At 55.9% G+C, this 25,474-nt stretch overlaps 1 protein-coding gene across 2 annotated transcripts; it reads left to right on the top strand.

The window, feature by feature from the left end:
- The first annotated feature begins 5,449 nt into the window (after positions 1-5,449).
- Positions 5,450-23,037, top strand: AMOTL2 (angiomotin like 2). Of its 2 annotated transcripts, none has more exons than XM_041734655.1 (10): positions 5,450-5,600; positions 8,147-8,941; positions 11,603-11,909; positions 12,901-13,045; positions 13,367-13,459; positions 17,215-17,510; positions 18,172-18,473; positions 19,218-19,435; positions 20,200-20,379; positions 21,182-23,037. In XM_041734655.1, exons 2-10 carry the CDS (start codon positions 8,208-8,210, stop codon positions 21,238-21,240), a joined length of 2,334 nt encoding a protein of 777 aa, XP_041590589.1. In that variant the 5' UTR covers positions 5,450-5,600; positions 8,147-8,207; the 3' UTR covers positions 21,241-23,037. The 2 variants fall into 2 exon arrangements, with proteins under 2 accessions (XP_041590589.1, XP_041590590.1); XM_041734656.1 differs by having other exon boundaries at positions 5,451-5,600; positions 20,203-20,379.
- Positions 23,038-25,474: the final 2,437 nt, after the last annotated feature.

The raw sequence follows: 25,474 nt of genomic DNA, 5'->3' as shown, positions 1-25,474 counted from the left end.
TTGACTTTTTAAATTTTTTTCTTTTTTGTTGAGGTATTGTTGCAATAATAAACTACACTTATTTAAAGCACACAATTTGATGTTTTGGCATATTTACAGCACACAGTGTCCCTTTGTAATCCCTCCCTCCCAGGATTACTTCTGGGGAAGGACATATAAGTGGCTTTGGCTCAGTGGCTCAACATTTCCTGCTTCTGTTTTAGTGAACCAAGGAGTCTGTGCTTCTAGCACAAGTTCTCCATATGCCAGCCTGGGGAAGACACCTCGCAGTCCATCTTGGCTTTCAGCTCAAGAAGCACCTCCTCCAGGTAGCCTGCCATGACACCCTCCCTGTGTGCAGAGTACCTTCTTTCAAGATGGAACTCTCCACTGTCTAGCGTACTACACTCTTTCTCTCCTGCACCCAGTGACCTGTGCATTTGCAAGGACAGAGACCTCTTTCCATTCATAGGGCCTGACTCAGAGCAGGTGCTCAGGAAATATTTGTTGAATGAATACATGAGATACAAAAAAGAAATGCATGGAAAGATGAATAGGTAAGTGCAAGGTATTTTCCCATTTTCAATGATTTAAGGTTGCTTGTGTTAAAGATGGATGGTATCTCTTTAAAGACCATGCAAAAGCCCAGGAGAGGAGAGGCTGAAATAGGAGGAAAGCACAACTGGAGCTAATAATCCATACTTGGAGGAACCTGGGAGACACCTGTCCCCTGTATGAAACCCTGTTCCAAACAACCCCTGTCAACCCTTCTCAAGGACCCAAGACTCACCTTGGGAGCCCTGGGAGGAGCTAACTCAAGCAGCTGGAGATGAGGCTCACTAGGGGGCACTCTTTCATTACACTGGCCCTGCCCCAATGGCCACAGAACCCTGACCTGGGCTCTTTTCTACCAGGACCCTGCAAGCCCCAGGGGCCTCTTTACATGCCCTAGAGCTTCTGCCAATAACGGAGAGGGTCTTTCCAAGTAGCAGCCGCACATTCACCAAACCGGTACCGCTAAGTACAGAAAAGGCAGGTATTTGGGGTCATATCAAAGTTTCAGAGTGATCTTCCTGCCTTTACTACCTTGAATGTGTCAGTTCTTAGATCCCCAGCCCTTGACTGACAGCTGCTCAGGTAAGAATGAACTGAAAGATTCACTCCTGCAGTTTATCTGTTTATTCACTGTTAAAGACTGGGGACTGTGGAGAGCCTGGGCTGTTACAGCCCCCAGAGCAGGGGGAGGAAATGGGAGCAGTGTTCATAGCTCCCTCCCCAGGGTGGAACCTTACCACCTGCAGGAATCATCCCAGCCTTGGGCCTGTAGGAACATCAGAAGTTAAGGGGCACCGAGGAAGACTGGGAGGTCGAGGGATATATGCAGTTTGGAAAGTCAAGGCTCCTTCATTTTTTAGGACAGTGCTCTCCTACCTCAACCATCGTGGGGCTTAATTCCAAAGATGCGCTGAGTCTGGGGGAATTAATCACCCAAACACACAGACTCTGTGAGGCACCCTGTACCTGATGGAGATTCTGGGCCTGATACCCAGAGTGGTAGGAGAGGATTGAGGAAAAAACCTGACTGGGGGAGGGCCGGGGAAGGGGAAATACAGAAGAACAAAAAGAAGGCTCTTAGCTTGGCTTTTGGAACTGGAACATTGGAACTTCCATCCCACTGTCTACCTAGGTTCTTCTGTGAGTTCACTACCTGCTCCAGATTCTGGGGTGCTTCCTGTTTCCCAAAACCTATCAAAGGAAGTGTCCAGGGGAGGCTGGAAGAGACAATTCACAACTAGCAGAGTCTTCCTTTGATGTTGCCACCTGGGCCCTGGAGCCCCTCCTCCACCGTTTGGGAAATGAGGAGACCTATCACTTCCCAGCTCCATGGCTGCTACAGCCCAGCTCAAAGCTTGCCCTCATATTCCTGTTTGGTACAGCAGGACACAATGCCAGACTGAGGCCATATCACCGGCACAGATCCAAGGCTCAGCCCAGGTCTCCGCGAAGGAGGATCCCTTGCTAAGCCCCGTACACACCTATGTTGCAGCCACACCCCTAGGAGCTGAATTCTCCGGAGCAAAGGCATCAAGACTGGCTTACTCTGAGAATTGGGTCACCGCTGCATCTTCCCCGGGCAGGATTCCAGACTTAGGCAGCCACACTGTCACCTTGGAAGAATCATTACCTGCAAGGGGAGGGGTGTAAGAGAGAAGAGGACAACATAGGTGGAAAGGGACAAAGCTGGAAGGAAGAAAGCACTGGCTCACTAGAAGAGCCCCTCTTGGGCAGCCCCGGTGGCTCAGTGGTTTAGTGCCACCTTCAGCCCAGGGCATGATCCAGGAGTCCTGGGATCGAGTCCCACATTGGGCTCCCTGCATGGAGCCTGCTTCTCCCTCTGCCTGTGTCTCTGCCTCTCTCTCTCTCATAAATAAATAAAATCTTTAAAAAGAAGAAGAAGAAAGAAGAAGAAGAAAGAAGAAAGAAGAAGAAGAAGAAGAAGAGCCTCTCTTGCCTTCCTATAAGTGAAACTTTATGTACCAGCAGGCTGGCCAACCCTCTGTCCACCTGCGCACACCTGCCTCTGGCACATCTGAGCTGTGGTGACCCTTTCACCTAAACACCCTGCACAGCCAGTGTGGCAGCCAGCTCAGGCAGGCTTCACTTAGGCCCCTGGCTCTGCCCTGCCTGGGAGGCTCTGCCCTCCATCCTGCTTTCAGAGAGGAGGATAAAAGAAAGAGGAAAGGAGGAGGAGGAGGAGGAGGAGGAGGAGGAGGAGGAGGTATGTGTGTAAGTTTCCCACCCAGGTTTTGGGATTCCCACCCCCTCCTGTTGTTCTGGGACACAGAGGTGAGTGATCACAGAGGGCCACTGAGGCCTGCAGGAGGCCTACCCACTCACAGATGTACTTCCTTATCTCTAGCTGCCATGAGCAGCCCCTTTCTGCAACCATTTCAAGAATTTTGTCAAGTATTTTGTCAGGTGGCCCCCTGAAAGTCCCTGAAAGACGGGACTGTACCACATGACCTTTCCCCTGATTTTGCAACCCCAGTGTGCACATGCCCCCGCCTACTCTCATACCTCCACCAAGTGTCTGCACGAAGAATGCTGTCCACAGGGTAAAGGGACCTCTTCTTCTCTCTTCCCTTTCATTTCTAAAATTTCTACCGAGTATATCTATTTGGGACAGTGGCTTATTGGCCTTAGCTTCTCTTTGTGATATGGTCCTGGGCTGGTCAAATATCCCTTAGCTTGGCACAAATGACTTTATTTCCTCATTTACTTCCGAGCCAACCATTATTTGTAAGGCAATATTTGGCTAACAAGTAAATCACACACACATACACACATTTTTGGGGAGGGCTTTATTAAAAATTAACAATGTCCCTGGCTAGTAAATAGCTCTTTGAACTTACAAAGTTTTCTTGGCCCTGGTCTCTCCAGCAGGAAATCCAGGTGAAGGGAAGAAGAGAGGATCCTACTGGGTGGGAGGACTCAGCCTTGACCCTCCCAGTGGACAGGAGACTGAGTCTCTCTCATGCAGATGTCAGGAGGCCCTGTGTGGTCAGGGCTCAGGAATGACACACAGAACTGTGCGGGTTCTGTGGAGAAAGGCAGGTGGGGACAGGGTTGGTTAAGGGCAGGTGGGGAGAGTGTGTTTGAAAAGATGTGTGCCAGCACAGATGGGCCAGCCTAGTGGAAAAGTGAGGGAGTAAGAGTCCTAAGAGCAGAGGAAAGCACTGCATTCAGATGAAGAACAGCAGGAGCAACAGAGGTAGATACTAGGGGAAGGCCCCTGACTGGCAGGTGCCTACGGGGAAATGACAAAGAGACTGGAACAGAGAGAGCAGATGGAGAGAGGAGGGTTCCCAGGGTCTGTCCTGTCCCTCTGGGGAGCCTGGATTCTGGTGGCACCAGGACGGTTTTGAGAATGAAAAACTGGATGAGGGACAGCCCAGGTGGCTCAGTGGTTTAGCGTCACCTTCGGCCCAGGGCATGATCCTGAAGACCTGGGATGGAGTCCCATGCCGGGCTCCCTGCATGGAGCCTGCTTCTCCCTCTGCCTGTGTCTCTGCCTCTCTCTCCCTCTCTCTCTCTCTCTCTCTCTCTCTGTGTGTGTGTGTGTGTCTCATGAATAAATAAAATCTTAAAAATAAAAAAAGTAAGTAAGTAAAACTGGATGGAACTGGAGGGTATTTTGCTGAGTGAAACAAGTCAGTCCGAGGACAATCATCACGTGGTTTCACTCATGTGTGGAATATAAGAAATAGTGAAAGGGACCATAAGGGAAAGGAGGCGGGAAACTGAGTGGGGAAAAGTTAGAGAGGGAGACAAACCATGAGGGACTCCTAACTCTGGGAAACAAAGGGTTGCAGAGGGGGAGGTGGGTGAAGGGGTTGGGGTAACTGGATGACGGGCACTGAGGAGGGCATGGGATGAGCACTGAGTGTTATATGTTGGTAAATTGAATTGAATTGAAATTTAAAAAGAGAAAAGAAAAAACTGAGCAGCCATCGGTTACTTGGCTTCATCACTTCTGCTCCGCGTGACCCTGGGGCAAGCTAATTAACCTCCCTGGGCCTTGGTTTCCTCATTTATAACTCAGGGGTGATAACAGAATTCCCTGGGAGGATGATTTGGGAGCACTGCCTGGGATGAGGAGGCGAGGAGCGGGTGGTGGCACACCGTGCACCCTGCGTAAATTCGGGGATGCCCATTACTACCTTTTTCCAGAAATGTTGGACAGAGCGCCTGCCGGCGGGTGATTCAAGTAGTTAGGTGGCTCAAATTAACCGGAAGATTCTCAACCCAGATTCACACTTCCTGTGGAGACAGGCCCTAAAAGAGCTGGCAAAGGTGTTTGTAAACAATAACAGGGCAATTCAAGGGTGGCCGCTGGCGGTGAGAGCAGTGGGGGTTCGGAGACTCGAGCCGGACCGAGGTAGAGTCCAACCAAGCCGGGCGGGTGTGGACCTCTTGACAGTCCTCCTCCCCTTGCACACACACACACACACACACACACACCCGGGGCCCCTCTCCCTGCAGCAAAGCCCAGAACCCCTTGGGGACCCGCGACTGCTCATCTTCGGGTCGTTTCGAGGATGGGCTGAAGGGGTGGGTGCAAGGTGGAGGTGGGGACGGGTCGGGTGGGGGGGTGGCAATGGCCGAGGGGATGAATCCGTCCCCAGCAGCCCCGGGGGCCCAGCGGCGGTGGCGTGGGGAGGCCGGGAGGGAGGCGCCGCGCGTCCCCCAGGGCCCTGCTCCGCGCGGGGACCGAGCTCCGGGACCGAGCTCCGGGCCGCGCGGCACCGCCTCCCGGGAGGAAGGCGGGGGCCGGGAGGAGGGCGGGGAGGAGGCGGAGGGCGGCGGAGGGTGGAGGGCGGAGGAGGGCGGCGCGCTGAGAGGTTATTTGTGGTTCGCTTTGATCCCGAGGGGGAACCTGAAACTCTCACATTCCTGGCATAGCAGCCGCCTCCGGCGCGGGCCGAGCCTGGAGCTGCGCGCTGCGGCCCGGGCGGCCAGAGCGTCGGCGCCGCCGCACAGTGCACACCGCCACCGCCGCCGCCACCGAGCCGGGCGAGCCGGGCCGGGCCGACCACGCCGAGCACCCGCGGGCCGCAGCGGTAAGGACGGCCGCCCGGCGCCTCGGGGAGCGCGGCCGGGAGCCGCGGTGCAGCCGGAGCCCCCGCGCAGCCCGCCCTTCCCGGGAGCGGGAGCGGGAGCGGGAGCCCGGCGCGGCGAGCGCCCCCGGGTGCGGTGCGCCCGTGCGAGGAAGCGCAGAGGCGCCCGCGGGCCCCCTGGGGCTGGGGGCGGGGGGCAGCCTTTGCGGAGAGCGGGGGGCTTATGCTTCGGGTCGTGCGCTGGGCAGAGGGGCGCCGCTGCGAGTTCGAGGTGCAGGGCGCTGGGGCCGATCGGTTGGGGGCAGATCACAGGTGTCCTTGCCCCCCAGCCAGTCCAAGAATTCCTCTTTGTCTTCCTTGGAAAATCCTCCCTGGAGCCTCGGAATGGCTCTCACTTAGAAAGAATGCGGCCGGCCGTCCAGCCCGGTGACGTCAGCGCTGGGGCATTCGGAAAACAAAGAGGGCTCGGGAGGCTGGGGGGAGGCGGACCCGCGGCGCTTAAAGACCTTGCTGGGCCGCCGGCTCCCCCCCCCCGCCCCCCGCGCGCTCCGGTGCCCGCGGTCGGCGGGGAGCCCGGGTAGGGCGGCATCCCTGGCCGCGGTGCAAGCTGACTTAGAGACCCTCGCGTGGGTTCCGTAGGCGAGGCCGAGCCCCGGCGCCAGCGGAGTTGTCTGCTCACCGGGGAGGGGGCGCGGGTTTTCAGGAAGCCGGGGTGCGCTGCTGCAGCAGAGGTGCATGGCCGGGTCGCGGTCACAGATTTTAGTAACGGCTCAGCCGAAAGAATGTGCATCTGAGGGGTCTGACGGGGACAAACGCGGCACAGGGGCCCCGGAGGTGTTCCCGGCTCCCAGGCTCACGGCTGCGGGGAGGATTGCGGGGAGGAGCCCGTCCCGAAAGCTCTGCACGCCACCACCCCGCCTTCTCCCCACCCCGCTCCCCACCGTCATTCTCGGCTGGAGAGTCAGCCCAGACTGATTACTTTAGGAAATGCCCCGCGGAGGAAACTCTAGGGCGAATTGATTGCAGTTTGTTTTGCCTCTGGTAACTCTGGAGTCTTGCATCTCCACGCCTCCGGGGTGTAGGGAGAGGGGCGGCCGATTGGGTGCCAAGAAGGATGGGCACAGAGATGCCTTCCAGACTCCTCTCCCTCTCCTCATTTCTGGGCAGCCTGGAGGGAGGAGTAGATTGGCGATGGCTGCTCTGCCAACCTACCAAACCTTAAAGGCAGCAGGGCAATGGGGCTAGTTTTGTGGCCGAGAAGGGACCACATTCTTCCCACTGACCTCCCCCCATACATAAGACCTGTGGGGATAAGGGTTTTGTTTGGTTTTCCCTGAATCTAGTTAGGAGTTTTGTGTGGGAGGAGGCTGTGGAAGGAAGCTGGGTGAGGCAGGCAGCCTCGGGACATGAGCCACTGAGAGCCCAAGCTCAGAGGGCAATACCTTCCTCAGGAGATACTCCCTGCTCTTGAAGCTTCCAGCAGCCCACCCCCGCCCCAGACTCCGGTCCCTGCCCCCAGACTCCAGTCCCTGCAACCAAGAGCTTCTCCCTCGCTCCCCTACTCCTCCAGTTAGCTCAGATAAGTGTTACCGATGGCAAAATGCTGAGTGCCCACCCTCTATGTGGCAGAGGGCCATAGGGGTCTTTTCCAAGTAGCAAGTGTACGTGTGTAGGAGGGACAGTCATAAAGTCTAAGACACGGTGCCGCCCTTTGTTTTTCCTGGAGCACCCATGCAGTTGCTGTCAGCACACAGACTATGACTGACCCACAAACCTTGACGGGTGGCATCTTTTTCACCTCATTTCACAAAACCATCGTCCTGTTGTAGCTTCTCCTTTGATCCCTTATTCGCCAAACCAGATGCATTTTTGTCCTTCCTGTTCACCTTGCAGAGTGACCGTCAAGGTCATCCCGTGACAGAGAGGGCTCAGCATGGTAAAGGTGGTAGAGGGTGGTGAGTTACCCGTGCCAAGGCTAGGGCTCAGGCATGCTACATTCTAGAGGGAGCTAGGGGCTGTCTGCCTACGGCTTCTACTAGGCTGGACTCCTTCTTTATCACCTGCCAATAAACTGGGGCCCTGTCTACCCCTAGACTGGCCTGCTCAGTGGTTGTAGCTGAACTACTCCTGCCCTGGAGTCTCTCCTCAGCCTTTTCACTGGGAAGCTGACTGCAGAGGCTGGGTGATGGATTACCTTGGAGGTTACTGGTGGCTTTCTTTAGTAAGTCTCCGTGAATATGACTGTGATGGTGGCCCTTTGCCAAGGATTTACAGTGCACCAGCACTCAGCAGCCATCGCCTTATTTAATTTTCACCTCCATGAGGCAAGTGTTACTCCGATGGAGAAACTGAGGCTCACCAGTTAGGTAATTTGCCTTAATCAGTAGGTGGCAGCACTGGCAATTGAACCCAGGCTTGTGTGACACCCCCCACCCCCCCAATAGCCTTACTCTTCACAATCATGCTTTGGACCATACTGTAATGGAAAGCACCCCTTGCCCTCTTGCCCCTGTGCTCCCACTAATTGCTCTTCTTTCCCTCCTCCCCAGGTGCCCTGGGGCCAGGTGCCACCGGCCATTGTCCAGGCAGCTGTGTACAAGGCAAGGAAGCATGAGGACGTTAGAAGACTCCTCCGGGACGGTCCTGCACCGCCTCATCCAGGAGCAGCTGCGCTATGGCAACCTGACGGAGACTCGCACGCTGCTGGCCATCCAACAGCAGGCCCTGCGGGGTGGGGCTGGGGCTGGGGGCACAGGGAGCCCCCAAGCCTCTGCAGAGATCTTGGCACCTGAGGACACTCAGGTGCTGCAGCAAGCCACCAGGCAGGAACCCCAGGGCCAGGAGCACCAGGGCGGTGAGAGCCACCTGGCTGAGAACACCCTCTACCGGCTGTGTCCACAGCCCGGCAAGGGTGAGGAGCTGCCCACCTACGAAGAGGCTAAAGCCCACTCCCAGTACTATGCGGCTCAGCAGGCGGGGCCCCGGCCACATGTGGGGGACCGGGATCCCCGAGGGGCCCCAGGAGGCCATCGGAGCCAGGATGAGGCCCTGCGAGAGCTGAGGCACGGGCATGTGCGCTCCCTGAGTGAACGGCTCCTGCAGCTGTCCCTGGAGAGGAACGGGGCCCGGGCCCCCAGCCACATGAGCTCCTCCCACAGCTTCCCGCAGCTGGCCCGCAATCAGCAGGGCCCCGCACCCAGGGGCCCACCTGCCGAGGGCCCAGAGCCCCGCGGACCTCCGCCTCAGTACCCACACGTTGTGCTAGCTCACGAGACCGCCACTGCTGTCACCGACCCACGGTACCGCACCCGCGGGAGCCCACACTTCCAGCATGCGGAAGTCAGGTAACTGCCCGCCCTGCTCTTTCAAGCTCTTGACTTTCTTCTGGTATCGTTCTCCCCTGGGGTGGAGAGCCTGCAGACACCCTGTGTCGGGGCTGGCAGGCCCCAGAGGAAGGCTGTTGAGACCCCCTCCCTGTCCCAAGAGGGAGGGGCTCAGGCCTGATGTAGAGGAGGACTCAGCCAGGGTCACGTGAGAACTTAGTAGGACCTTTTGCTTTAATTTGGAGTTGGATGCCATTGTGTGCTTAGCTGTAACAGTCAAGTAACTAGGGTCCCCCAGGGGGTACCGGTTACAGCAGGGGGTTAAAGGTTAGGTTTTCGAAAGAACTTGCTAAAGACAAGGGTTGGGAATCCTTGCCAAACGGTTTCCAAGCTGAGTTGGCAGGACATGGGACCTCCTTCTCTGGAGACTTTTAAGACCAACGGGACAGTCTGCCTTCTGTGACGAGTGGGAGGCATTCCTAACTGGAGGCAGGAAGGACCAGATGGCCTCCTTCAGGACCTCTCCCTGGCCTACACCAGGGCAGGAGCCGCCCTCCTACTACTCTGTGTTTCCTTTCACGTTTTCCCTGTGCTCCAGGTGGCTGGAACCCCTAGCAGGAGAGGACTTGGGGTCCTGATAAGCCCCTTTCTGTGGAGCCTTGGAAAGGGCTGCTGGGGAATGTGGACTTTGAACCTGAGTGTGAAGGGAAGCCTTTAGAGGATGGGATTTGGCTTACCTCTTTAAAAAGGTCCCCCCAGGAAGCACATAGGGGGAATGGATTCTAAGGGCAAAGGGTGCAACGAGGGGACAGAAACCCCGGATAGTTTGCAGAAATACTGGTTCCTAGAAATGAGGCTCTGCCCCTGGCTTCTCACTCGGCCCGGCCCCTTCTGAGAAGCAGGGACACTGATCATTTCACACTCGCACCTCCCCCCGGGCTGGCCCAGGAAACCCCACCAGAGGGGCCTGCGGAGTTGCAGACTCCTTTCCCTGGAAGCTCAAGGCCGAAGTCTGGTCCTCTGCATGCTTGCTGAGTCTTCATTTAGTCACCCGCTTTCCCACCATTTGGCCTTTTCCTGGGATAGATGCCTTTCCTTGCTCTCGAGAAATGAGTGACGCCATGGTGTTGGCATGGAGGAACCAGAGGACAGGGCCTTGTGGGTTTTCTCCATCCTCCACTGCTCGTGCCCCCCACCTTATCTCCTCTCTCAGGGCTTGGTCAGGGAGAGTTTCGGAAGCTGAGTCGCGGGTTTCTTCTTTTGGAGCAGCCTTATTGAACCCTGTCAGGAAAAGATAATATCGTGGAAAGGAAGTAGACCACAGGAGAACAAAACAGGGAGGGCGGGGGAGGGGCAGGACAGGGAAGGGAGAGCAAGTGTGAAAGGAAAGGAGACTCTATTCTTTCTCAGAGCTAAGTCATCCCCCAAGAATGCCAGTTGTGTCTGCCTGGCCCGGTGCAGGGGGGAGAAAGTTCTTGAAGCAACCCTGAGAATGCCACATTTAGCAGTGCACCGAGAGCTTGCACATTCCAGTGGGGACCCTCTGCTCAGCCCTCACTGGAAGCTCTGCCTTAGGCAGTAAGAGAAATAGATCTGCCCAGCCTTCCTTTCAGCTGGTCACACAAGGATTGTTCATTGGGAACTTGGGGCAGAGACTTTTCTTTTAGCCCAGGGTCCTAAGGGGAGCAGGGGAGAGGAGGCTGTGAGGGGGATGGAGGGCCTGAATGCTGAGGTGATGGACCTACAAGTGGAATTCAACTCTCATGAAGCTTCTGGAAAGCTCCTGGCATAACTGAGGCAGTTTGTTCTTTCACACTTGGAGTCACAAGACCCCGGAAAGGCCGTGTGACCAGCCTTGACGCCCATGCCTCTTGCTCTTTGCTCCTTCCCTTAATGGGGCTGAGGGTGACATTACAGCACTGCTAGAGGCCAGTGGAACATTGTCCCTCCACTCAGGCTATTGCAGTGGTCCAGAGGTGGCCCCTACACCTAAGAAAATCCAGTGTGTGGACCACGTTTACTCTTTAAGCAGACAGCATGTTGCAGTTACCACTAGGAGAGGTAGAAGATGGACCACCATTGTGGGAGCACGTGCTGTAGGCCCAGCATCCCATCAGGCCCTGTGTAGGCCTGGCCAGCCCCTCGAGGCTGGAAACACTCATCCTCATGATTTAGCAGAGCCTGCACCATGGGGATTTGAATTCCTATTTTGTCAGACTTTGGGGCTCAGACCCTTATCCCAATATTTATCTACACTCTGCCCTGAGCCACGGGGATTCACAAAAATGTTTCTGCAATGGGTGACGAGACCCAAAATAGGGAGTAGAAAATGTGAGTGTGCTACACTGGCAAGTACTAGCGTAAGAGGCTTATAACAGACACAGGAAGTGGCCCAGAGTCCTGGAAGGCTGTGTACAAGGTCCAGGACTACTCAGGCTGATCCCCAAGGCCTTGGCCACAGTGAGGCTGGGCATGAAACAAGCATCCTGATGTTAACCCCCACTAGCCCCACTCCCTTGGCCCTTCAGGGTCTCAGATAGACGCCTTCCCCACTGGACACTGCCTCCTGTTGTGTGGAGACTTCCCAGTATGCCAGGAGGGCTGGGCCCACCCAAGGCTGCTCAGGGGTGGGAGCCACAGGGGCCTGCGTAGTCTCTGAGCGCCATCTCTTCTGTTCCCCAGGATCCTGCAGGCCCAAGTGCCCCCTGTGTTTCTCCAGCAGCAACAGCAGTACCAGTACTTACAGCAGCCCCAGGAGCACCCCCTGCCACCACACCCAGCTGCTCTCAGCCATGGCCCCCTAGGCGCCCTCAGCCCACCTGAGGTGGAGGGGCCGGCTAGCACCCAGGCCTCCTCGGCCCCCTCTGGCAGTGCCCACCTGGCCCAGATGGAGACTCTGCTGAGGGAGAATGCCAGGCTTCAGAGGGACAATGAGAGGCTGCAGAGGGAGCTGGAGAGCTCAGCGGAGAAGGCTGGCCGCATCGAGAAGGTAGGCCCTGCTGGGGCCTCAGAGGGCGGGGGCCTGCTCTCTACCCCCATATCCTTTCTCCTCCCTCCCTCACTGACTCTAGACAGCTGGGGAGCAGCCTCAAGGCCAGCAGAGCAGGCCTGGAGTGTGAGCAGTTGCTGGCCAGTGGTGATTAGAAAGAGCCCATTCACCAGCTCGCTGCACACCCTTCCCCTGCACACACCCCCTCCTGTGGACACCTCCCACAGAGAGCCCTTTGTGTCCTGCACACAACAGCAAGTCTGTTCTGGGCCAGCCCTGGCCAGAAAGAAAGCCCCTCCTCTTGGAAAAAACGAGCTACTTATTGCAATCACAGGCCAGCTCAGAGCACGTGCAGAACCTGCCAGCAGCCAAGTGGGAGGGGCAGCTGGGGCCAGGCTGGCCCTCTGCGGTGCACGGGGATGGCCAGAGGAGGAAACGCTCCAGAAAGGAGGCAGCTCAGCCCAGGGGCTGGCACCCTGTTCTTTAGAGGAGGTTTGCCAGCTGTGCGTTCAGTTCTGACAGGTGGCCTCGGGCCTCCTATGGCTGTCCTGTGGTTTGAGCTATTCTGGCCCCTAGAACGTGGCTGGAGTCTTTTTGTGCCCACTCCTGGCCCATGGTGCTCAGATTCTCAGTAGAAACTGGACAAAAGTAAAATGCTTCTTTCTGGACATTGGGTGCAGGAAAGCTATGCTTGGTCAGTCAGAGGCAGCCCCTTCCAGGGTACCTGGCCCTGGGTTCACTCGGCATCGGGGCCCTGGCACAATTGAGGGGACCCCTGCTTGCTGGTTCTAGCATCTGATTCAAATCTGGAGGCCACAAGCTTCTGACCGTCCCACTATAACCACCTGGATTTTTTGCTGTTGCCTTTTATCCTGTCCTCTCTCATCCTTTCTGATGGAGAGTCGGAGAGCAGCCTGGGCCTGTGGAGGGGACCTTGAGGCCACACAGGGATCTTTCCCCTTCCTTCAGCTCTCCTGTCTGCCTCTTGCAGCTGGAAGGTGAAATCCAGCGGCTCTCTGAGGCCCACGAGAGCCTAATGAGAGCCTCTTCCAAGCGGGAGGCCCTGGAAAAGACCATGCGGAACAAAATGGATAGTGAAATGAGGAGGCTGCAGGACTTCAACAGGGATCTGAGAGGTGAGAGAGGTCGCCCGAGATGAGGGGGTGGTGAGCACCTGCTTGAAAAGAGAAGTTGTGTAAATTGACTCAAAGGGGGCCAGGCTGAAACTCCTTGGGGGCCACCTTGACAGGGGGCATGCTTGTCTCTGTGCTACCTCTTGGGGCCTCTCATGGGACCTTCTCACCTTTGTGGCCCAGAGTGCTCCCTCCTCCTTAGGCCCTGAGCACACCCAGGGCTTCCCTATCAGCCCATCCCTGGTTTAGAGGGTACAGCCCCACAGGCAAGCACCTGATACTCAAATATTTTTTCTCAAAACATTTTTCCTTCATTTGAAACAGAGAGATTGGAATCTGCGAACCGCCGCTTGGCAAGCAAGACACAGGAGGCCCAGGCAGGCAGTCAGGACATGGTGGCCAAGCTGCTTGCTCAGAGTGAGTAGGGCTCACGCTTAGATGCCCATACAGATTATGTGGGTGGTGACACTGGGACGGTGACTTTGGATGTGGAGGATCGGCCCTCCGGCCTGTCAAAGCAGTGCTTCGAGCCCGGGATTACTGAATGCCTACTATGCACTGGACTGTCCTGCTGGGAGGGGTGGCTTCCAAGGAACAAGATCTGGTTCTCTCTTATTGGTGAGGTCAGTGGCTACAAGAGGGACAGCCGGGGCGCGGTGATTTGCTGAGCTGTGGTGCTGTTTCAGTACCGTCTCCTTCAGAGCTAGAGGGGCAGTGGGCAGTGGCAAAGTCCAGATAGCCCTGGAGGCAAGTGGGAGCAGAGAGAAGGAATGTTGAGTTCTCCCAGGGAGTCCTAGGCAGCAGAAAGGTTAGGGGTGCCTGATTGGAATGTGAGAAACTGGGGAGCATGATGCAACTGAGCCATAACCAGGTGACCAGGTACCCGCAGACAACCAAACATGGATTCCTGGAGCTTAACCAGCAGTCTGAAGAAGGAGTTTGGGAAACTCCTCTAACACGGGTGGTGGAAGTCTTCTGAAAGAGAGTGGATGAATTCACTGTTGACTAGTCTAGTCAGTCAGTCAGTCATTTGTTCATTAGCAGAACCACGCTAAGTCCCCTTCTGGGCATTGGGCAGAGGGTGGGAGCAGGCCTGGGGGCGGGGGGATGTACCAGGGTAGAGAGGTCAAGCTTGAGAAAGGAGCAGGGTCTTCTCACCACAGATTCAAGGGAACCAAGGCGTCCCTGGCCTTGGAGACTAGTGACTGGGAAGTCCCCACTGGCCTGAGAGAGAGGCTCTGTGGGGAAGGCAGGGGCGGAGAGGTGCCCACAGGTGAAGCAGCGCAATGGCTCAGCTCAGGTGGAGGTGGAGGTGGAGGTCCATGGAGTGGTACCCTAGGAAGGCTGAGCTCAGCAGCAGGAAGGAGCTCTAGCACAGCTGGGGGGCAGTGAGTACGTGCCAGGTGCCTACTGTGCCGTTGTGGCCTTGGGGCGTTTGCAGACAAATGGAATAGGGGTGGCTCAGTTCCTGGTGAGGCTGGCTTTGAGGAAACCTACTGTGTGTGAGGGGCCTGGATAGTAGGGGGGTATCTAGAAGTTGGGGGTGTGGGGGAGCAGCTTGAGGACTGAGCTCTGGCAGGCAGCACCTCCTTCCTCAAGGATGGAGCCTGGAACCCGACACCTAAGGGATGGGGTGGGGGTTGGGCAGGAGGTGGTGGCCATGACTTGGGGTCCCGGGAGGGAGGTGATGGTAGTGGGGCAGGTAGTGGGGCAGGTACTGCTCCAGCCCTTGGGAGTCGAGGTGGAGGGGTGAGTCGCTGGCGGGGTGCAGAGTGGGGGCGGCCTGCAGGGGAGGGGAGGCCTTGGGGGCGCGGCGCTGCAGCAAAGGGAAGTGGCCAGGCAGGTTTCAGGGAGCGGGCGGAGGGGGGCCGGGAGGCGTTTCCGCTCCCCGGGGAGCGCGCCGGCTGCTGGGCTCCTGGCTGGAGCCACTAATCTGGCAGCCGCGGGTGACCTGGATGCCGGGCATTCCGGAGCCCCGGGCTGTTCCGCGCCCCCCGCCCCGGCCGCCGCCGAGCCACTGGGACAAAGGGACGGCCGCGCCGGGGGCTTACTCCGAGGCGCCAGGCCGACCCCCCCCCCCCCCCAGCTCGCCTCCCAGCGGACCAGACTGGCCCCTGGTTTCACCCTGGAGCCCGCGGATGGCCCGGGCAGGAAACAGAAGGCGGCGCCCCCCACTCCTCTCTGCAGGGGCTGAGGAAAGCCAAGCAGCTCTTCCTTGTTCCTTAATACCCGCGGAGAAAAATAACACAAAAGTCCCAGGGAAAAAAATGTCTCTAGTTGACCTCACTTTTTTTTTCTGGGGTCCGTCAACAGTAAGTAGTAGGAAGCGGGAGCACTGTCCCCCGAGCCACCTGCTTTTGGCACAGACTCCCAGCTTTGGCTGCTCGGGTCTGGCCCTGGCCTCCCTGAGACCTAGCTCTCCTAGCTCTCTATCCTTCTAGCTCCCTATCCTTCTTGAGCAGTTTCTACTCGCCTGAGCCTCGGGTCTGGGGCCAGACGATGGGGCAGTCGTGCTAAGACTGGGAGGAGAGGCCGCGGCAGCCTGCAAGCTCTGTAAGCTTTGGGTTCTGTGAGCACATACAGGACGGGGACCTTGTCTCTAGGCCCAAATCCCCAGTCTGCTCTCTCTGCCCACCCCTCCACCGTGCTGCTCATGTGATGCCGTCAGCCCACTCTGGATGCCTCAATTTCAATATTATTGAGCTTCCTCATCTTTTCACTGCACCCTAAAGGGGAAGGACACCCTAGGCCCAGATTTCCAAATCCGGAAAAACCCAAATTGAGCCAGAGCTGACCTGAGTGCCCTGTGTCCTCTTGCCTCCAGGAATCCATGAATCCTCCCTTTGCCTACGCAGGTCCCAAGGTTTCATTCTTTCATTCCAGAACCTGTATTGTTCAATACAATAGGTACTTAGCTACATGTGGCCCAAAGATTAAAATTATTAAAATTAAATAAAATGAAAAATCTGGTTCCTTCCTCACACTTGCCATATTGCAAGTGGTCAATAGCCACAAGAATGTAGTGGCTGCTGCACAGGTTGGCACATATAGAACAATTTTATTACAGCAGAAAATTCCACGGTACTGTGATAGTGCTGCTCTAGAGCCCACCCCCTTCTGCCCTCCAGTAAGGCAGGCAGCTGACACCCTCCTTGGGGGGCCAGGCTGGACTCCCAAAGGGCAGGTGCATGGGAGGTGGATTTACACCCAGAGCATCAGCTGGAGGACTGAATGGCCTGGCTTGGGCCTTGCTTGGCTCCACAATGTAAAGTGAGTCTCTGAGCAGAATTCTTCTGGGGAGCAAAAAAAGATGATTTGAAAGTCGGGAGAGCTAGGACCTTTAGACACAAATCTTTGGACCAATGTCATTTTCATTATGCCACAGATTTTGCATTTCTTTATAAGCCTGGTTGTCTACATTGCAGTGGTCCTCCAGACCAGGGGAGAAAATGTAGCACTATGTTGGGAGGCCCTGGGTCCACAGAATGAGTCCTGGAGCCCACTCTGAGAGGACTCTGGGTGGGGGGGCCCCCCCACAGCCAGAAGCAGCCTGGTCCTCTGGAGGCCAGGCTGACATGGGTCCCCACTTTAGCAGCACCATTCACCTTTATTTCTTCCCCAATATGTTGGGGATCACATATCCTCCCTCAAGGGGCTGTTGAAGGCTTCAATGGAATAAGATGTGTAAGTGCCTGGCTCATGCTGAGGCCAATGATGCTTTTTTTCTCCCTTCTTCATTTGTTCTCTTACTTCAGTGAAGGTCATGAGCCTTCTCATGTGTCATGAGTTCCTATCACAGTTCCCATCTGGCCAGTCTCTAGCCTCATCATGAGGCTCCAGGAAAATTGTGAATGTGTATTGAAAATGGTGCCACTTGGCACAAGTAGACAGTGTTTCGGGGCTGTCCTTGTCCCCGCAGAGAGGCAGTGTAGCCCGCTTATTACCGCAAGGGCCCAGGTCCAGTGCTGCCATTTATTTGTGACTTAACCTGTTCCTCCTCTGTAAGGTGGCAATGGTGATAACAGTGCCTAACTCCAGATTGTGGAGAGGGTAGGATGCAGTCGTGCTCATCCAGCCATCAGTCCAGAGCCCAGCCTGTGGTAGGCGCTCAGTGGGACCAGTTAGGGTGGTTGCCGTCCCTGACTGAGCCCCCCTCTACCTCCCCACCGCAGGCTACGAGCAGCAGCAGGAGCAGGAGAAGCTGGAGCGGGAGATGGCCCTGCTGCGCGGTGCCATCGAGGACCAGCGGAGGCGTGCGGAGCTATTGGAGCAGGCTCTGAGCAACGCACAGGGCCGGGCTGCGCGAGCCGAGGAGGAGCTGCGCAAGAAGCAGGCCTACGTGGAGAAGGTGGAGCGGCTGCAGCAAGCCCTCGGGCAGCTGCAGGCTGCCTGTGAGAAGCGGGAGCTGCTGGAGCTACGTCTGCGGACGCGCCTGGAGCAGGAACTCAAGGCCCTGCGTGCACAGCAGGTGAGCTCAGAGACCCGTGGAGGACCCCTTGGAAAGCCAGAGTGATCGGTGTTCCAGCCTTGCCTCAGCTGGGTGCCAGCCTTGGGGACTCAAGACCTGGGCTTCGGTCCTCAGCAGCAGGGGTTGGCATCCTTCGTCTCTAGAGAAAGTAGCTCAGGAGCCTTGATGTAGAAGACTAGCTAGCTCTTACCTGTCTCCCCAGGATGGAGAGACGGTCACCCAGACCCGAGTCTTTATCCTCACTTTGGGCCCCGTTAATAACTCTAGTGTTTACAAACCAGAGAAGTTCTGTCTCCACGCCCAACCTTACTCTCCCCACAGAGGTAGAGTGACCAAATGCCCTGGGCTGCCCAGGTGGGTCCTAGTTTACACCTAGTTGTCACAGTGTAATTATGAAGAGCACCCCTTTCCCAGTCTGGAAGATACTTAATTGGGTCCCCTATGCAAAGGCAGGCCTGATCTTCCCTACCCTCTTGGCCACAGGGTTGTGGGAAACCACAGCACCTGCTTCATCTTTGGTAGTAGCGGGGCATGGGGGCAGGTGTGCTGGGAATGGCCGAACAAGCCCCCGTGCATAAGTGAGAGTCTTTGCGTGGGGTGAGGACCAGTGGCGGCCACACCCCAACCCCTGCCCTTGATCACAGTGGTCCCTTCTCCGCAGAGACAGGCGGGCACCCCCACTGGTGCCAATGGTGGATCCCCAGAGCTCAGTGCCCTGCGGCTGTCAGAGCAACTGCGGGAGAAAGAGGAGCAAATCCTGGCGCTGGAGGCTGATATGACCAAGTGGGAGCAGAAGTATCTGGAGGAACGTGCCATGAGGCAGTTTGCCATGGACGCAGCGGCCACGGCCGCCGCCCAGCGTGACACCACTCTCATCCGACACTCGCCCCAGCCTTCACCCAGCAGCAGTTTCAACGAGGGTCTGCTCACCGGCGGCCACAGGCATCAGGAAATGGAAAGCAGGTTGGGCATTGGCATTGCAGGCCACCTGCGGTGGGGGTGGGGGTGGCACTGTCCGATCCCTGCCATGCTTAATCCCTGATAAACCCCCTCTCTCCACTAGTCCTTCATGCTTCTGGGCTGGTTTCCTGGGTGTTTGGCACACCAGATGCCACGCACATGTTCTTTCCCAGACTCCTTGGTCTGCAGAGGACCTTGGCTGTGGAGGTGCTGGATGCCACCTGGCCTCTACTTGCTGCCCCCTGTAATCAGAGAGTAAGACTTTCCAACTGAGTCCACACCAGGCACCACCCCAGAAGGCATATGGACTGGTCCCTCGCTTGGGGATAGCTGGTGTTTTCTGTCCAAAAACAATCTCAGAGGCCCACAAGATTTCTCTTTGACCTATGTCTGACTCAAAAGCACAAGCACATCAACTGAGCCCATTGGATGATCAGCCGCTCTGGGGTATTGCCCCACGGAGCAAGGGTTGTGCCATTGCTATCATCAGATGAATCTAACCCACCCTTGACCTCCCTTTATTGGCATAAAAAGGGCCCAGGGCCTCATGCAGTGGTAGTTTTCAGGCCTTCAAATTACAGAACAGTGAGGACATTTCTGAAGGCCCCCTCCTGGCCCCTGCTATAAGGGCAAGAGAGTACAGCCTCGGCGGGGAGGGCTTTCCCTCCAGCTTTCATGAGGTGGGGAAGGGTGGAGGCCACTGGATTTGCTGGTCTGACCACGTGAGCGTGGCCTGTCGTCCATCAGGTTGAAAGTGCTCCATGCCCAGATCCTGGAGAAGGATGCGGTGATCAAGGTCCTTCAGCAGCGCTCCAGGAAAGACCCGGGCAAGGCCACCCAGGGCTCCCTGAGACCCGCCAAGTCTGTACCATCTGTCTTCGTGGCTGCCGCGGCGGGCACCCAGGGCTGGCAAAGTCTTTCCTCTAGTGAGCGACCAGCGGATGCCCCTGCCCGGCTGGCTACAGGTGAGAGGAGGCGGATGGGAAGTGCAGGTAGAGGGCTAGGTTGCCCTCAGGCCTTTGCTCTCAGGAGTGAGGCTCAGAGGAGCCAGGGCTTCCTGACCGCGTGCCCAAGGGAGCCAACTTACACTGTGGCTCCAGTGACCCTGCAGCCCACAGTAGTCCTGCCGGTGTGAAGGGGCATGCGTAGTCCCCGTCCCCGTCTCCGTGCATTCTATCACCCTGGATCCCAGCCGCTTGCCATCTAAGCAAAAATAGAGCTTCCTGTGCAGATGTACCTTCCAGGCAAGCTCCTTCTTAGCAGTTCTTCTGAGCAGTTCTAAGATTTAATCCGCAAAGAAAGGTCCTGCCACTGAAAAAGTTTGGAAACCAATCTAACCTGATAGTCCTGGTATCTGGAAACAGGAGTACTTAATCTTTTTTTTTTTTTTTAAGATTTATTTATTTATTTATTTGTGATAGACACAGAGAGGGAAAGAGAAGAGAGGCAGAGACACAGGAAGAGGGAGAAGCAGGCTCCATGCAGGGAGCCTGACGTGGGACTTGATCCCGGGTCTCCAGGATGGCGCCCTGGGCCAAAGGCAGGCACTAAACCGCTGAGCCACCCAGGGATCCCCTGGAAACAGTACTTAATCTTAACTGAGGTTCTCGCAAATCAAGAGCAACCTGTACCACCTCACACCCCGAACCGGTACAGTTAACGTGATGTGCCCTCCATGGGGCTACCACTTGTGGATGAGGCAATAACTATCAACCTCCTGCCTTTCCAGCAGACAGGGCCCCCGAGGAGGAGCCAGTGGCCGCAGCTCCCCTCCCTGCGCATGCCAAACACGGGAGCAGAGATGGGAGCACCCAGACCGATGGTCCCACAGAAGGCGCCTCTGCTTGCCTGGGACTGGATCCCGACAGCCTCCTGGGGTACAGCGGGGGCCAGAGGACAGCCTCGCTGGGTGAGTCCCCCTTCCCCAGACTTCTGTGCATAGCAGGGCTGCGGGCACGCCGGGGTGTGAGCTGGAGCACCAAGCCCCCTTCGTTCCCAGACCCCTCTGGCTCATGGCGCTCCATGGGGAGCCGTGCACAGTGCTGGACGAGCAGGCTGTGTGGGCCACCTCCGTGTGGACGTGAGGGCCGGTTGGACGCATGACTGGAGAAACTGAAAACCCTGATCACAGACAGATCCTGAGTTCAGAAAGAAAGCCCCCGCGTGGGAAGCGCTTTGTCTCCTCTTCCATAGCCTTCCTTACATATTTTATTGCCAATCTAAGCATCTAAGATCAGGGAGCTTGGCGAGTTGGCCGATGGCAATCTCAAGTTAGAGGAGTTTGTTTAAAAAGAGTCCAAGACAGAGATATTTGAGAAGATGCCTTTTAAATGTTTTGCTTCCCTTTCACATTAGCCCTCACATGTGTGTGTGTGCCTGTGCCTCGCCGTCCCAGAAAACCACAGGCACGGAAAGAATGCTGCAGCTTCCCTCCCCCAGGGCTCCACCTCCCTCTGAGCCTCCAACCAGTTTAGAGTTATAAATAAATGTTTCTTCCACGTTGGACCTTGACGGCCTGGGTGGAGAGCTGGGTGGGAGGGAGGCTCTCAGAGCCTTGTGCTTGATTGGCCAGGTTAGGGGCACCCGGGCACCTGGGCAGCGGAGGGAGGCAGCGCTGGGGAAGATCGATCCTGTCTTTAAAATGTGCCAGGATTTAAAAGGACAGTCTTGTAACGCTCACTGGCATTTGCCTGTGCTCTTGTCTCCTCCAGATTCTGTTGCTACATCCAGAGTCCAGGACTTGTCGGACATGGTGGAGATACTGATCTGAAGGAAGGAGGTAGTGCTGGGGTACTCCGAACCATTCCCTGTCTCCTCTGCCCTCTGCCCCTCGCGGCCATTCCAGCAGCCCCCCCGACGGCTGCTGCCCCGCTCTCCCCAGCCGGGCACTCCTTCCCATTGAGCATCTGGTGCCCAGGGCTTAAGAAGGATGCTGCCGGGGTGAGGGGAGCTGTGAGAGCACCTGCACCCAGAAGACCCTCCTCAGCCCCACATCCCTCCTGAGCCCATGCAGAATGAGGATTCCCAGGCTGACTGTTGGGGTAGCAACTGGAAACCCAGAAGGGAGCTGAGCCCTCTCTGGACGCCTCCCCTCCCCGCCCAGCTGGCACTCAGGCAGGGAAGGAGGGGATACATTGGTTTGGAAGCCTGATTTCCAAAGATGGCTGCCCATGGACATCAGTAGGAAGTTGGCCGTGCTATTCCCCTGTGGCTCAAGTGTGGTGCCAGCCAACCTTGTCTGCTCCTCAGCTCCTCACTGCCTCCTTGAGGTCACTGAGACTGGCATCTTTGGGGGACCACTGAGGATGTTAGTCCTACAGAAGCCACAGCCTCACCCCCTCACTTGGAGTGGATAGGGGTTGTTTCAGTGGACTAGAATAAGCTGTGCAGTTTGTATATAACCCCCTTCTTGTGGAACAGAAGATTGAAGCGTGAGGCTTCAGATTCGTGCCCTCTCTATTCCCCCGTCCCTGTCACCACGGTTCCTGTAACTGCTGACCAGCCTCCCAGCTCTCTCCCCTTCTCCAGTTCTTAATACCGGTTGATCCACACGACTTGGCTGTCTTTCCCTCCACCTTGAGCCCTTTTTTAAAAGCCCATGGGACCCTTATCACCAACCTCTTGAAGTGGCTCCACAGCTCCTGTCCCTGGGACATCCTGTCGGTTTGGTTACGAACCCTGAGCCAGATGAAATGAGCCACCACACACAGACATCTGCCATGGGGGGGCTTCCCAGCACCAATTCTCTTGAAGGAAACTGGAGAAGTTGCCTTGTTCTCATCAGAGTCTTTGTCCCCACCTGGAGGGATTGGGAGAGGGAGCTATGCTGGTGAGAACTGATCAATGAGCTACAAGATGGGACTCAAATCGTCCTCTGAATGGAGCCCCCGTCACAGAATGGCGCCCATGAGGCCGGCTCCTCAAGCTGCTGGTGAGCAGCGCCCTGAAGCAGGGCCAGTGCTTTGGAATCAGAGCAAAGCATCCACATGACAGCCTGCCAGCAGCAGTGACTTTGACTTCTGCTCTTAAAGAGTCCCCCAGCTCAGCCCCAGGACTGATTGGTGGGTTTTAGTAGTTTGTCTTGACTGTTTTTTAGTTTTCCTTGAATCTTTGTTTTATCCTTTACTGTTTTTAGGTTCGGTATGTGTTCTCTTATTCCCATGATTCCTCAAGTTTCCTTTTTAAACATTTGCATTTGCTGGACAATTGCATATTTTTTTAAATCCCCCCCCCCCCACCCTTCTTTAAAAGCTGAAAGATACATTTGGTTCATGTGCATTGTTTACAAAGCAAAAAGAAAAAAAGAAAAAAAGGCAAAAAAATATTGTGAAAGGAAAAAAAAAACAACTTAATATATTTTGGATTAATATTTGGTATTTCTTTTAAAGTATTTTTTTGTGCTGTGAACGTTTTCTGCCAAAGACCATGATGTGTGTCTGTATGTTTAAGTTATCGTAAATATTTAAAATGTAAACATGGCTGTTTTGTTATGCCACCCTCTACCAGGACTGCTGCTGCATTCCGCTGGGTATAACAGTATTTTAATAAAAAAAAAAAAAAATTTAAATGTGTCTTTGCCCACATGAGAGACTACCCTGGGATAGAAAGAAGAAAAAGAAGGCAGCCCGGGTGCTCTCGGCGATTTAGCGCTGCCTTCGGCCCAGGGCATGATCCCGGAGACCCAGGATCGAATCCTACATCGGGCTCCCTGCGTGGAGCCTGCTTCTCCCTCTGCCTGTGTCTCTGCCTCTCTCTCTCTCTCTCTCTCTCTCTCTCTCATCAATAAATAAATAAATCTTTAAAAAAGAAAGAAGAAAAAGAAAGAGTTGAGGATTTGGCGGGCCACCCATGTCATCGTCCCTGAGCACTCTTGGCTCTGAACTGTACCCTCACTGCCCCCTACCCCATGCTCCCAAGTGCCTTGGTCCTTAAACACTGGCCAGACCATACCCATGAAGGGCAACTCAGGGTCACTGCTGTTTCTCTCAATCTGGGAGGGTCTGGCAGGTGGGCAGCCTCTCCATTTTGCTTTGTCCTAGCTGGTTTTATTTGGCCACATGCTGTGCTTACTCCACAGTAGGATTGGCTGTCCAAAGGTGGTTTTATCCTCCGCCCCCCAGCTCCACCCAGCACAAGGAGTTCCAGAACCATCCAAGAGACCGGGCGCCGTGCTTGCCCTTGTCTAGATACAAGCAGAGGGTATTCGTGTGTGCGGAACGTTCTGGGGGCCTGCCTCCTACCTTGCTATCGTATCCCCACTCTTGCCCTTTGCCTGAGAGAGCATGTCACTCTAATCCATAAAAGAGAAAACCATTCTCAGTCTCAGTTGTTAATTAGAAGCGAAGTATCTGTCTCCATGAGCCAGTCAGCACAATCAGGTTCCCAGTCAGGACTTAGGCTAGCAGTCAGGCTGACCACGAGGCAGCAGGCCATACAGGCTATGGGCACTTGAGGGGAGCAGTTGCCCCCCGCCCATGGCTGTGGGTGGAGTATTTTCAGGGCAGATGTAGGGACTCAGTGGCAATGTTGATGTGTAACCCATGTTTTCCTGAGCCAGCCTACCTGCCCACAAGAAAAGGGAGCAAACGAAGAATTGGGACTATCCAAGGACCTTTTTCCAGCAACTTTGCATCACCAACTTTGATGAGCCCCAGCACATGGGAAGCTCTCCATGCAGGATCCCCACCCAACACTGTGCCAATGCAACCATCCCCACCCTGTGGCCACACCAACACCACAGCCCTCTCCAGCCTGCCTCCGCCACTTGGGCCGCACTGATGCCTGTCTTCCTCTTATCAGGCCCCGGCTTAGGGTTTGCTATGGGGACAGTTTGCTCTCTGAGGTGTCAGCCATGGGGCTCTTGTTCCCACAACTCTTCCCTCAACCATATCAGCCCACAGCCTTTGCTAAGATGCCGGTGCCTGTAGAGGGCATTCCAAAGGATGCCCTCCTGTTCTCCTCCACCTGTCCCCAAAAGAGCTTTGGGAGGGCAGCCCACAACTGGGTACAGGAAGCCCTGACAAGAGTGCCATCCCATCCGCAGCACCTTTGGCCAGGGACTCTCAAAACATCTGTGCCTTTTGTAAGAGCTAGTCTGCTACGAGTCATTTTAGTATTTTCTTGGCACAGACCAGGAGGGACGAAGAAACCCTCATGTGCCCAGTGCATGTGCATACATGTGTATTTGTTGATGTGTCTTTGTACCTTTGTGCCTGAGCACGTGTCAGAGAAAAAGATGGGAAGGGCACCAATATCTGCTGGCTAGTGCCCTTGTAGGGCAGTGGGACCCTCTAGCCCCAGCGTCACCAGTGGGTCTGAGGAGCCATTTCTTCTCAGCAAAAGGATTGAGTAGGCTTCTCAGTGCACTTTGAAATTCAGCCTAACAAAATTCTGGAACTGGTGGAACTGCAGGCTGTGGTGGGGCTGGGCAGGCTCCTGGGGATGGGAGTGTTTGCAGCCCACGTGCCCAGCACTGGTGATGAGGGAGCTTGGGTTCCACGGCTGGCTCTGCTGGGCCCTTTGGAGGCCAGATTTCTCCAAGAGAGATAGCCCTGCCCTGCCTGCCCTGCCCTCACCAGTGTCTCCACTCACAGGGCTGGGGTGTGGCTCAGAGGGGCCCACACTGCCTGCCCTAGAGGGCTGGAAGGCCACCTGTCCCAGCCGTCTCTCTCACTTCCCAGTTAATCGTTAACTCTTCCCCTGGCCTGGGCATGTGTCAGGCTCAGAGGGCTTGGCAAAATGTGCCATGATAAGGGCAATAAATTGGGGCCCTGTCACCCAGAAATGGCGGAAGCCACTTCACTGCTCCCAAGGACCCCAGCTGGACAGGAAACCTGTTTACAGTACCACCGTCTTGTTTCCTACTCCGTGAGGACACAGCCAGGACACAGTGGTCCCAGAACAGCACTTGCTGCGTGTGACCGACACGGAAACCCTGGCACCAAGCGGTGCCTTCACACACCCACCCACCATGCCTCGATCCAACATGAGAGAAAACCACCACG

The sequence above is a fragment of the Vulpes lagopus genome, chromosome 19 (assembly GCF_018345385.1).
Source record: "Vulpes lagopus strain Blue_001 chromosome 19, ASM1834538v1, whole genome shotgun sequence".
Classification (NCBI taxonomy): Eukaryota; Metazoa; Chordata; class Mammalia; order Carnivora; family Canidae; genus Vulpes; species Vulpes lagopus.
This window is presented reverse-complemented; position numbering and strand designations above follow the sequence as displayed.